The sequence below is a fragment of the Hyla sarda genome, chromosome 1, assembly GCF_029499605.1.
Source record: "Hyla sarda isolate aHylSar1 chromosome 1, aHylSar1.hap1, whole genome shotgun sequence".
Lineage (NCBI taxonomy): Eukaryota > Metazoa > Chordata > Amphibia > Anura > Hylidae > Hyla > Hyla sarda.
Window position 1 is genome coordinate 80701925 of NC_079189.1, and position 13633 is coordinate 80715557.

General features: G+C 43.4%; 1 protein-coding gene across 5 annotated transcripts in view; it reads right to left on the reverse strand.

Moving 5' to 3' along the window:
* ARAP2 (ArfGAP with RhoGAP domain, ankyrin repeat and PH domain 2) overlaps nucleotides 1-13633 on the reverse strand; it is a 416250-nt gene that overhangs the window by 381175 nt on the left and 21442 nt on the right. For all 5 annotated transcript variants that reach the window (XM_056556214.1, XM_056556235.1, XM_056556204.1 and 2 more), the window contains one exon: nucleotides 8406-8449. In XM_056556214.1, the coding sequence (XP_056412189.1) occupies nucleotides 8406-8449 (44 nt within the window). The remainder of the gene's footprint in view (nucleotides 1-8405; nucleotides 8450-13633) is intronic.

The window sequence follows — 13633 nt, forward strand, 5'->3', positions numbered from 1 at the left end:
TCTCTTCTGTGGCCTTCTTAGACTCTGGATCTGCAGGAAATTTTATTTTGGCCTCTCTCGTCAACAGGTTCAACATCCCAGTGACCAGTCTCACCAGACCCCTTTACATCAATTGTATAAACAATGAAAGATTGGACTGTTCCATACGTTTCCGCACGGAGCCCCTTCTAATGAGCATCGGATCTCATCACGAGAGGATTGAACTTTTGGTCCTCCCCAATTGCACCTCGGAAATTCTCCTTGGACTTCCCTGGCTTCAACTTCATTCCCCAACCCTGGATTGGTCCACTGGGGAGATCAACAGTTGGGGGCCCTCTTGTTCCAAGGACTGTCTAAAACCGGTTCCCAGTAACCCTTGCCGTAACTCTATGCTTCCTCCAGTAACCGGTCTCCCTAAGGCCTATATGGACTTCGCGGATGTTTTCTGCAAAAAACAAGCGGAGACTCTACCTCCTCACAGGCCTTATGATTGTCCTATCGACCTCCTCCCGGGCACTACTCCACCCCGGGGCAGAATTTATCCTCTCTCTGTCCCAGAGACTCTTGCCATGTCTGAATACGTCCAGGAGAATCTAAAAAAGGGCTTTATCCGTAAATCCTCCTCTCCTGCCGGAGCCGGATTTTTCTTTGTGTCCAAAAAAGATGGCTCTCTACGTCCTTGCATTGACTACCGCGGACTTAATAAAATCACGGTTAAGAACCGCTACCCCTTACCCCTCATCTCTGAACTCTTTGATCGCCTCCAAGGTGCCCACATCTTTACTAAATTGGACTTAAGAGGCGCCTATAACCTCATCCGCATCAGAGAGGGGGATGAGTGGAAAACAGCATTTAACACCAGAGATGGACACTTTGAGTATCTGGTCATGCCCTTTGGCCTGTGCAACGCCCCTGCTGTCTTCCAAGACTTTGTTAATGAAATTTTTCGTGATCTGTTATACTCCTGTGTTGTTGTATATCTTGATGATATCCTAATTTTTTCGGCCAATCTAGAAGAACACCGCCAGCATGTCCGTATGGTTCTTCAGAGACTTCGTGACAATCAACTCTATGCTAAAATTGAGAAATGTCTGTTTGAATGCCAATCTCTTCCTTTTCTAGGATACTTGGTCTCTGGCCAGGGACTACAAATGGATCCAGATAAACTCTCTGCCGTCTTAGATTGGCCACGCCCCTCCGGACTCCGTGCCATCCAACGTTTTTTGGGGTTCGCCAATTATTACAGGCAATTTATTCCACATTTTTCTACCATTGTGGCTCCTATTGTGGCTTTAACCAAAAAAAATGCCGATCCCAAGTCTTGGCCTCCTCAAGCGGAAGACGCCTTTAAACGACTCAAGTCTGCCTTCTCTTCGGCTCCCGTGCTCTCCAGACCTGACCCATCTAAACCCTTCCTATTGGAGGTTGATGCCTCCTCAGTGGGAGCTGGAGCTGTCCTTCTACAAAAAAACTCTTCCGGGCATGCTGTTACTTGTGGTTTTTTTTCTAGGACCTTCTCTCCGGCGGAGAGGAACTACTCCATCGGGGATCGAGAGCTTCTAGCCATTAAATTAGCACTTGAGGAATGGAGGCATCTGCTGGAGGGATCAAGATTTCCAGTTATTATTTACACCGATCACAAGAACCTCTCATACCTCGAGTCTGCCCAACGGCTGAATCCTCGTCAGGCCAGGTGGTCTCTGTTCTTTGCCCGATTTAATTTTGAAATTCACTTTCGGCCTGCTGATAAGAACATTAGGGCCGATGCTCTCTCTCGTTCCTCAGATGCTTCTGAAATTGAACTCTCTCCTCAACACATCATTCCTCCTGACTGCCTGATTTCCACTTCTCCAGCCTCCATCAGGCAAACTCCTCCAGGAAAGACCTTTGTTTCTCCACGCCAACGCCTCGGAATCCTCAAATGGGGTCACTCCTCCCATCTCGCAGGTCATGCGGGCATCAAGAAATCTGTGCAACTCATCTCTCGCTTCTATTGGTGGCCGACTCTAGAGACTGATGTGGTGGACTTTGTGCGAGCCTGCACTATCTGTGCCCGGGATAAGACTCCTCGCCAGAAGCCCGCTGGTTTTCTTCTTCCTCTGCCTGTTCCCGAACAACCTTGGTCTCTGATTGGTATGGATTTTATTACTGACTTACCCCCATCCCATGGCAACACTGTTATTTGGGTGGTCGTTGATCGATTCTCCAAAATGGCACATTTCATCCCTCTTCCTGGTCTTCCTTCAGCGCCTCAGTTGGCTAAACAATTTTTTGTACACATTTTTCGTCTTCACGGGTTGCCTACGCAGATCGTCTCGGATAGAGGCGTCCAATTTGTGTCTAAATTCTGGAGGGCCCTCTGTAAACAACTCAAAATTAAATTAAATTTTTCTTCTGCATACCATCCTCAATCCAATGGACAAGTAGAAAGAATTAACCAGATCTTGGGTGACTATTTACGACATTTTGTTTCCTCCCGCCAGGATGACTGGGCAGATCTTCTACCTTGGGCCGAATTCTCGTATAATTTCAGAATCTCTGAATCTTCCTCCAAATCCCCGTTTTTCGTGGTGTACGGCCGTCACCCTCTTCCCCCCCTCCCTACCCCCTTGCCCTCTGGTCTGCCCGCTGTGGATGAAATTTCTCGTGATCTTTCCATCATATGGAGAGAGACCCAAAATTCTCTCTTACAGGCTTCTTCACGCATGAAGAGATTCGCGGATAAGAAAAGAAGAGCTCCTCCCATTTTTTCCCCTGGAGACAAGGTATGGCTCTCCGCCAAATATGTCCGCTTCCGTGTCCCTAGCTATAAGTTGGGACCACGCTATCTTGGTCCTTTCAAGATTTTGCGCCAGATTAATCCTGTCTCTTACAAACTTCTTCTTCCTCCTTCTCTTCGTATTCCTAATGCCTTTCATGTTTCTCTTCTTAAACCACTTATCATTAACCGTTTCTCTCCCAAATCTGTTCCCCCCACTCCTGTCTCCGGCTCCTCGGACATCTTCTCCGTCAAAGAAATTTTAGCATCTAAAAAGGTCAGAGGGAAAACCTTCTTTTTAGTGGATTGGGAGGGTTGTGGTCCAGAAGAGAGGTCCTGGGAACCTGAGGACAATATCCTGGACAAAAGTCTGGTCCTCAGGTTCTCAGGCTCCAAGAAGAGGGGGAGACCCAAGGGGGGGGGTACTGTTACGCCGAGCGCTCCGGGTCCCCGCTCCTCCCCGGAGCGCTCGCTACACTCCTCTCACTGCAGCGCTCCGGTCGGTCCCATGGACCCGGGGCGCTGCGATACCGCCTCTGGCCGGGATGCGATTCGCGATGCGGGTAGCGCCCGCTCGCGATGCGCACCCCGGCTCCCGTACCTGACTCGCTCTCCGTCAGTTCTGTCCCGGCGCGCGCGGCCCCGCTCCCTAGGGCGCGCGCGCGCCGGGTCTTTGCGATTTAAAGGGCCACTGCGCCGCTGATTGGCGCAGTGGTTCCAATTAGTGTTTACACCTGTGCACTTCCCTATATCACCTCACTTCCCCTTCACTCCCTCGCCGGATCTTGTTGCCTTAGTGCCAGTGAAAGCGTTTCCTTGTGTGTTCCTAGCCTGTGTTCCAGACCTCCTGCCGTTGCCCCTGACTACGATCCTTGCTGCCTGCCCCGACCTTCTGCTACGTCCGACCTTGCTTCTGTCTACTCCCTTGTACCGCGCCTATCTTCAGCAGCCAGAGAGGTTGAGCCGTTGCTAGGGGATACGACCTGGTCACTACCGCCGCAGCAAGACCATCCCGCTTTGCGGCGGGCTCTGGTGAAAACCAGTAGTGACTTAGAACCGATCCTCTAGCACGGTCCACGCCAATCCCTCTCTGGCACAGAGGATCCACTACCTGCCAGCCGGCATCGTGACAGACACCTAATTTGTCAGAGTGGCTAACGGAGGCAAAAGAGGTGTTTTCTGAGAGAACTTTTTCTCAACCAAAGTATACTCCATCTTTGAAAGTAGCTTTACGTGATCTTGTGATTTGTCACAAACAATATACTATATTGTTTTGGGAGGCCCAGGCCTTTGAGAGCTATATCAAACATAGTATAGTTCCCAGAGGCCTCAGGATCCCCACACTACCAGCAACAGGTTTTAACTGGAGGAAGAAAAGGCCAATTTATTAATAGCCGGAAAAAAACTTAAAGAACAAAAAGAGATAGTATTAAAATTCAAGGAAGATCCAGACTTTACTACAAAGGAGACCCAAACTCAGGGGATAATTGAGCGTTTCCAATATCAACTGAATGAAAGGAAGCACACCCAATTCATTAGAGATTTACATGATTTTAGAGAAAATCAAGCATATTCAGTCTTAGAAAGAAACAACAACCCTTCTCGTGACACAGAAACTGAGATCTCCTCCTCAGATGCTGAGGTAGGAGACAGTGAATGACCCCCCAACAGAGGTGTAAGAGGACGCTGTAACTATAGAGGTAGAAGAAACAGGGGAGCAGGCCGGAATAGAGGTGATTACAATAGGAACAACTCGAACACCTCAGAATGGGCCCCTGGTGCATCTACCTCACAGTCCTCCTCTCCTTTTTTGGGGGACAGAGACCCTTATCCGCTAAGACCGAAAGAAACACGACACAAGTAATATGTACCACTGAGAAAGGGTCTCTAAGAGTGGTGAACCTGTCATCTTTTTCTTTGAGTGATGAACAACTTAGTGTTCTAGGTCGGGGCTTATCTTATGTCCCTCCGACCATGTTTGATGCCTTCACCTGGACTAAGGACCTACATTTGTTCATTAGAAAGTTAAAATGGCAAAAAAATTTCAAACAACGTGACAGAAGAGAGGGCCTGGAACTTGGTCTGGGGCTAAATGACCTACCAGCAGTTAGGGATTTGACTTCCCTTCTTGTGGATAATGAACGCCCCAGAGATGAGGACCCCTTCACCACTCTTAGACCTAAAAGTAAATCTTTCCCACCGGTCTCAGAAACATCTTGTTTGGATGTCTTTTTGGACTTAACCTTTAGTGTTGAGCGGCATAGGCCATATTCGAATTCGCGAATATTCGCGAATATATGGACGAATATTCGTCATATATTCGCGAATATTCGCATATTCGTTATCTCCTCGTTTTATTTTCGCATATGCGAAAATTCGCGTATACGAAAATTAACATATGTGAAAATTTACATATACAAAATTAGCATACGCAAAAATTCGCATATGCGAAAAATAGCATGTGCTAATTTTCGCATATGCAAATTTTCGCACGGCAGTCTCACACAGTAGTATTACAGCCTTCTTTACACCACACAAGCTGGAAGCAGAGAGGGATGATCACTGTGATGTGTACTGTGAAGAAAAAAAAAAACCTGGCTCTTTATCATATAACCTTGATGTACAGTCAGGTTGCTATATGGCTGGGAAATGTGTCCATGCCATAAGTTTAGCTGTGGGTTACCTAGATTAGACTTTGGTCTATTATGTGTTATTGATTATTGTTCTATTTGGCAAATATTGCTGCATTCGTCCCTTTCCAGCTGTGACCCCAGTGTCCTGTGGCCACTGGCGCATCCACTTCTTTCACCCTCAACTGGTGTACTTGTGGATGCGCTAGAAACCTACAAGTATTCATTGCCCGATTACTTACACACCAGTGACGTAATTGCAACCATAGCAACTAACATCAGACTCTACTGACCGTTCGCTGATACACTGACAGCGTCGGAGTATCCAACCGCGCCCCTCCTGATGACGGGGGCGCAGCTTTCCTGAGGCTGTCAGACAGCGACCGGATATAACGTCAGACGCCGTACACATGTACTGGAGATGGAAATCACAAGGATTTGGGGAATGAAGCAGAAACCAAGTGCTTCTACCCACTTATTTTGGCTATCAATCAAAACTTTTGGTATGTCTCTTCATCTTGTCAAAAGTTCTTTTCTAATTACAGGGACACTTTAACCCATTAAGGACCCAGGGTTTTTCAGTTTTTGAACTTTCGTTTTTTCCTCCTTACCTTTTAAAAATCATAACCCTTTCAATTTTCCACCTAAAAATCCATATTATGGTTTATTTTTTGCGTCACCAATTCTACTTTGCAGTGACAGTCATTATGCCCAAAAATCCACGGCGAAACGGAAAAAAAATCATTTTGCGACAAAATCGAAGAAAAAAACGCAATTTTGTAAGTTTTGGGGGCTTCCGTTTCTACGCAGTGCATATTTCGGTAAAAATGACACCTTATCATTATTCTGTAGGTTCATACGGTTAAAATGATACCCTACTTATATAGGTTTGATTTTGTCGTACTTCTGGAAAAAATCATAACTACATGCAGGAAAATGTATACGTTTAAAAATGTCATCTTCTGACCCCTATAACTTTTTATTTTTCCACGTACAGGGCGATATGAGGACTCATTTTTTGCAACATGATCTGAAGTTTTTATCGGTATGATTTTTGTTTTGATCAGACTTTTTGATCACTTTTTATTCATTTTTAAATGGTATAAAAAGTGACCAAAAATAAGCTTTTTTGGACTTTGGAATTTTTTGCGCATACGCCATTGACCGTGCGGTTTAATTAATGATATATTTTTATAGTTCAGACATTTCCACACGCCAATATCACATATGTTTTTTTATTTTTTTATTTACACTGTTTTATTTTTTTTCATGGGAAAAGGGGGGTGATTCAAACTTTTATTAAGGAAGGGGTTAAATGACCTTCATTAACACTTTTTTTAAACTTTTTTTTTTGCAGTGTTATAGGTCCCATAGGGACCTATAACACTGCACACACTGATCTCTCATGCTGATCACTGTGATCAATGTTATTGGCGCTTGACTGCTCCTGCCTGGATCTCAGGCACGGAGCAGTCATTCGTCGATCGGACACCGAGGAGGCAGGTAAGGGCCCTCCCGGTGTCCTGTAAGCTGTTCGGGACGCCGCAATTTCACTGCGGCGGTCCCGAACAGCCCGACTGAGCAGCCGGGATACTTTCACTTTCACTTCAGACGCGATCGGTGATGTCCTGTATTAGCCGCGGGTCCCGGCCGTTGATAGCCGCCGGGACCGACCCGATATGACGCGGGGACTCCGCGTGACTTCACGCCATATCGCGGGAGCCGGCGGAGGACGTAAATATACGTCCTGCGTCGTTAAGGAGTTAAATCAACCAGACAAGAATACTGCTCATAACATTTTTATGTGATAGTGAGTAGGTCCATATCTCATATTTAACTAATACATGAGTTGTTTTGATCCTTAAGGGGTACTCCAGTGAAAAACATTTTTTTTTTTATCAACTGGTGCCAGAACTTTAAACAGATTTGTAAATTACTTATTTTTAAAAATCTTAACCATTCCACTAATTATCAGCTGCTGTATGCTCCACTGGACATTCTTTTCTTTTTAAATGTCTTTTCTGTCTGACCACAGTGCTCTTTGCTGACACCACTGTCTGTCTCAGAAACTGTCAAGAGCAGGAACAAATCCCCATAGCAAATCTATATTGCTCTGGATAGTTCCTGCTTTGGACAGTGGTGTCAGCAGAGAGCAAGACTGAATAGAAAATTAAAAAGAAAAGAACTTCCTGGAAGGGTTAAGATTTTTATATAGAAGTACTTTACAAATCTGTTTAACTTTCTGGCACCAGTTGATTTAAAAAACAATGTTTTTCACTGGAGTACCCCATTAATATTACCATATTTGCCTTAAAAGTACATATGAATTATATATTATTATTAGGGTGTTGTAGTAGAAATTTTATTCCGTTCATGTCCATTGTTTTTATCCTTTTTCTATGTATTTGTAAAATTTAAAAAATGAAAACATTAAAGCAATAGGGGGGCTAAATCATTTATATAATGAAACATAGACTCTGTATCAGTTGCATTTTATCCCTAATATTTTTGTATAATTTTCTTTTGATACTTTTTATTTCATCATCACTGTTTTCATGATCAGTAAAAGGTATCTGTGAAATAATATAGCAGAGCTTCTCATTTTCCTTCAGTTTGCAGCATGCAGTTTCGATAAATCATACACTTCTTTATTAATTTTTTTATATAATATATAAATATTATTTATATTTAAAGTGCCTAATTTATCTCATGTTTTTTACAATTAGTGTGAAAGCAAAATATCTTGTATGTCTAATTATTTTTTTTTAATTTTAGTTTTTTTTTATAGTAAATATTTATTATTTACAGGAATGTCTTTCTATAAACTTACTGGTTACTATCTTCAAAATATCTATAAATATTGTTTAAGCACTGAACTAAATCTAAATATGCCTTGGTTAGAATAGAATCACAGGACTATCCCAGTGTTTTAAGGGAGCAGTGCTGACAATAAGCAAACCCCATATACAGTGTCCACTTTATGTGACTTTTTAGTAGATGGATTGATAACTTAAGTGATTTATAGTGTAGTAACTCACCCTTTTTTCCCCCAGGATAAGAGTCTGCTGTTCCAGTTGGATGGCTTAAAGGAAACATAAAAAAAGAAACATAATTTTATCTTACTTTGCACATGAAGCATACAGTTATTTTCAGGGGTGGGGTAAGAAAGATACACATTAAGTGGCAAGCTTATGGAATAATGTTCTATGAATAAGGCAAATGATAGACCAACTGTAAAACTATCCATGCACATACTGTACTATGTGTGGAGGATCAGTTGATGATCATATGTGTAAATAGTCTGCTCGACAGTCTCCAGACAGCAGAGGGGAAAACTTGGGAATGATACACTAGGTTTGCCGGCAGATTTCAAACCTAGTGTATTTCCTGCAGAACAAGTCCTTTCCCCTTCAGCCAATCACAGGCTTTACACCACTGCGGCCTGTGATTGGCTGAAAAGTGAAAGGTCCTAGAAGATGAATAGTGAAGAGAGGACACCCCTGACCGCACGGAGGGGAACGGCATCTGCAGGGATCGGGATTAGGTGAGCAAAAGTTTTATTTTATTTTACTACTTCTTCCTTTTACACTTCTCTCAGTGTTTTTCTACCAGGGGGCCTCCAGCTGTTGTGAAACTACTACTCCCAGCATGCCCGGACAGCCTTTGGCTGTTCGGGCATGCTGAGAGTTGTAGTTTCGCAACAGCTGGAGGCCCCCTGGTAGGGAAACACTGACTTTTAGTATTTTTCTTTACCTGCTCTGGCCGGCCCCCGCAACGGGAGCCGACCAGAGCAGATAATCGCATGTTTTCCCGGGGGCCGCATCGCTATATCGCATTGCTTTTGCGATATATCGTGCAGCCCGGTCGGGAACTCTGCAATTCTACCCCGAGCGTGACTCGGGGTTACCGATCCTGGCAAGGAAAATTAACCCCGAGTCACGCTCGGGATTACCGCTCAGGAGGTTAATATCCACCAAAAAAGACAGCAGCACCTCCTTAGCCAAAAAATGTGGCTTTTATTCAGCACAAAAATGCCAGAGCAACGTTTCGGCCATCTCTCATGGCCATTGTCAAGCCTTGGCTTGAAAATGGCCATGGGAGATGGACGAAGCGTCGTGTTTGTGGCACAAACTTCCTGTTTGTGGCACATTAGTATATGTGAGGGGGGAAACTTTTCAAGATGGGTGGTGACCATGGCAGCCATTATGAAGTCGGCCATTTTGAATCCAACTTTTGTTTTTTCAATAGGAAGAGGGTCATGTAATAAATCAAACTTATTGGGAATTTCACAAGAAAAACAATGATGTGCTTGGTTTTAACTTAACTTTATTCTTTCATGAGTTATTTACAAGTTTCTGACCACTTATAAAATGTGTTCAAGTCTTGGAGGGTTCTATCCAATGTCGGTTAGTGTCAGACCATTAGCGGTGGTTTTGTTTGTTAACTTCACCATTTACATAAAAGTTTGCCTCATCACTGAACAAAATCTTCTGCATAAACTGAGGGTCCCAATTTTTGTTTTGCCCATTCTGCAGCACCTGAAACTACGGATACTGGAAGCCTGTGCTAACATTTCTCCTGCGGTGTTGCTATCAGTGTGTGAAGAGTGGGAGAAGAGGGTTGCATTGTCAATCCAACACAATGGGCAGCACATTGAACACATTTTCTAAGTGGTAAGAAACTTGTAAATAACTCATGAAAGAATAAAGTTACTTTAAAACCAAACACATCATTGTTTTTCTTGTAGAATTCCTAATAAGTTTGATATGTCACATGACCCTCTTCCTAATGAAAAAACAAAAGTTGGATTCAAAATGGCTGACTTCAAAATGGCCGCCATGGTCACCATCCATCTTGAAAAGTTTCCCCCCTCCCCTCACATATACTAATTTGCCACAAACAGGAAGCTAATATCACCAACCATTCCCATTTTATTAAGGTGTATCCATATAAATGGCCCACCCCGTATAATTACTTTATATCCTGATCCCTTAGGCCAAGTTCCCACGATGGAATTTCCGTGCAGAATACTTATTCCACTGCAGCAGAGTTCCATTGATTTCCATGGAATTCTGCCGCACTGTACACACATTGTAAACTCCGCAGAAATCCTGATTCCGGAGTTTGAAGAAAAAATAGACAGAGTCTGCACAGAAATGCATTGCCGTCTACAAGACGGTGCATTTCTGAGCAATCCTAGCTGTCAGGGGAATGTCGGCATGGAAGTTTTTCGTACCAACATTCACCTATGTGAACATAGCCTTAGAGATAGCAGGTCTTGGAGCTAGTAGGAGGGGATCTGATTGGTAAAGATGTCATGGGCACAGGAGGTCAGAGCTGACATCCTGTTGTAACCATTAGGCACTGGAAGATTTGGAGAGTCAGAGTTGTGATTACCAAACTCGAGTACTAAAACACATGGATGCAGGTGTACTTGAATAAAATAAATCGCACTGTAGGACTAGTGATGTTAAGTGTGGATGACATAAGCACAGAAAAACCCAGAGTGCTTTTCGAGGAGATGTTCTTTAAGTAGAAATGAGTAAACCTGTTAAAATATTTTCAAATAACTTTAAAAAAAAAGAGCAGTTTGGTATTATTCTCAAACAACAGCTTTAGAGGGCCATGAAAATAATCATTTTCTGTAATGTAGAATGGGGAATTATGACTCATAAGAGAAACTGGTGTCTGGAAATGTGTATTGCAGAACACAATTGCTGCTTGATTTTGGATACATTGGATTGTTTAGCAGAAAACAACATAATGAGCTGGAGAAATAAACACATTAAACAACTAGACTTCTCCGCTCTCCAGCAAGCAGGTATTAGGAGAAGGAAAAATGTTGATCATTCTGACTGCATATTATTTGCCAGGACTCAATAAAATGAAACAAAAGATGGATAGACAGAGATATTTAAAATAGGATTTTTTTTTTTTTTAAATACCTCTGGTTCTATGTCCACAGCTTCTATGCAGATGTCTATGCAGGCACTGTATAACAGTGGTCTCAAACAGTGGCCCTCCAGATTTTGCAAAACTTCAGCTCCCAGCATGCCCGGACAGTCAACGGCTGTCCGGGCATGCTGGGAGTTGAAGTTTTGCAACATCTGGCGGGCCACAGTTTGAGACCACTGCTGTATAGTCAACCATCATACTCGGGAGTAGCAGGAGAAAAAGACGTTGCATGATATATTTTTTCTCCCGCTGTTCTCCTCGTTGTCCCCGACGTCCGTTGCACTGCCGTGTCACAACGAAAGTGTAAAAATAGCCTTAAATGAGCACTGTCCTATCCAAAAACTTTTTATATGTTGTTACTGATGAAAATTAAAGACATTTTTAAATATTTTTTTGTAATATTTTTTTTTTTAGCAACGCAATATGGTGAGATATAGACCGGCACTGCTGATAGTCCGGAAAAGTGCAAATGCTTGACAGGTGAATAACTTCGACTTTAGGTGGTGCTCAATCGGCAGAGCAAGAGTATAACTTCAAATATGCAATGAAGAAATGATTAGATGGCACTCACCAAGGTCGTGATTTCATACCTGCTTGACACCGTACCTCTGCTTTTCATGCTTTATGAATAAAGGATAAGAAATCACGACCTTGGTGAGTGCTATCTAATCATTTCTTCATTGCACATTTTTTTTAATTTTTATATTTGATAAAGAAAAGGACCTCTGAAAGTCCCACCACTAGGGGTTCCCATACCTACTGGGACACTAACCATTCCTGCAACAGTATTAGGCTTGTCCATTAGTCATGGACAAGAGATGACTCATGGATAAGGCTGCATGGGCAGACGCACCAATCACCTCCCACCACCACAAGGGAGGGTCACACCCCTTCTCCTGATAGGAATTCTAACACCATGGGCTAACGAATAGAGGGATTTAAAAAAATATATATATAGGTGATAGAGACATACAAATGGATTAGGTACTGAGTAACATATTCATTCTAGCTTTTCTTTTGTGGCATCTGACATGTATGCTTTAACAACCAACTGAAATTGTGTTTAACAAAAATAGTTCTGCAAATTGGCTGATACCGTAAGAAGTTAAAATGAAGACAATTTGCAAAGTTGTTAATTTTTCATGTAGATGGTTGCATAGGACGAAGTAAAACATTTACATCTATATGCATTTATAATATATATATATATATATATATATATATATATATATATATATATATACTTTGTGTCTACAGATAGGTGATGGAACCCCACAGAACTGACCCTGTATAATGTACTCTATGAAAAGGGTGTCACTTGCACTTTATGGATCCAGCCCTTACTCAACTGTGGATCCTATGTGGAAACCATAAATATATATTTTTGCAGATGGGGCCTGGGTCACCAAATTCAGTAAGTGTAGCAGTTTGTTTAGATGGGACAAGACAGGATATGTGGGACTCAGAACAAGGTTTACATAAAACAACTACAGCTGGAGTGATAGTTACCGTATTTATCGGCGTATAACACACACTGGCGTATAACACGCACCCCCATTTTAACAGGGAGATTTAAGTAAAAAAAATAAAGTGTAAAATAAATGACTTGGACTAAATGCCCCTTCATCCCCCCAACTTCATTTTCTTCTGCACCCCAGTTTGGTCCTGTCCCCTCCAGTGCCACATCATTCCTTCCCTTTTATCAGTCCCTGTGCTACATTTACCCCTCTCATCGCCACCCCCCATGTCTCATCATCCCCCCATGTCTCATCATTTCCCCCTGTTATAGACCACCACTAGCCATACAGACATTAAGCATTTAGTGCCTCCCCCACCATCATTTCCCCGTCTCATCATGTCCCACCCTGTCTCATCATGTCCCCCCATCATTCCCCCCTCATCATCCCCTCACCCTGTCTCATCATCCCCCCACCCTGTCTTATCATGTCCCCCCATCATTCCCCCCTCATCATCCCCCACCCTCTCTCTTCATGTTCCTCATCATTCCCCCCTCATTCCCCCTCATCATTTCCCCCTGTCTCACCCCCCCATCATTCACCCCCCTCATCATTTCCCCCTGTCTCATCATCCCCCCATCATGTTCCTCCTATGGCATCCAGTGGTCTTCAACCTGCGGACCTCCAGATGTTGCAAAACTGCAACTCCCAGCATGCCCGGACAGCCAACTGCTGTACGGGCATGCTGGGAGTTGTAGTTTTGCAACATCTGGAGGTCCACAGGTTGAAGACCACTCTTCCTCTTTCCTTACTTGTCTGCGCTTCGGCTGTCTTGCGGGCTGCGGGGTCAGTGA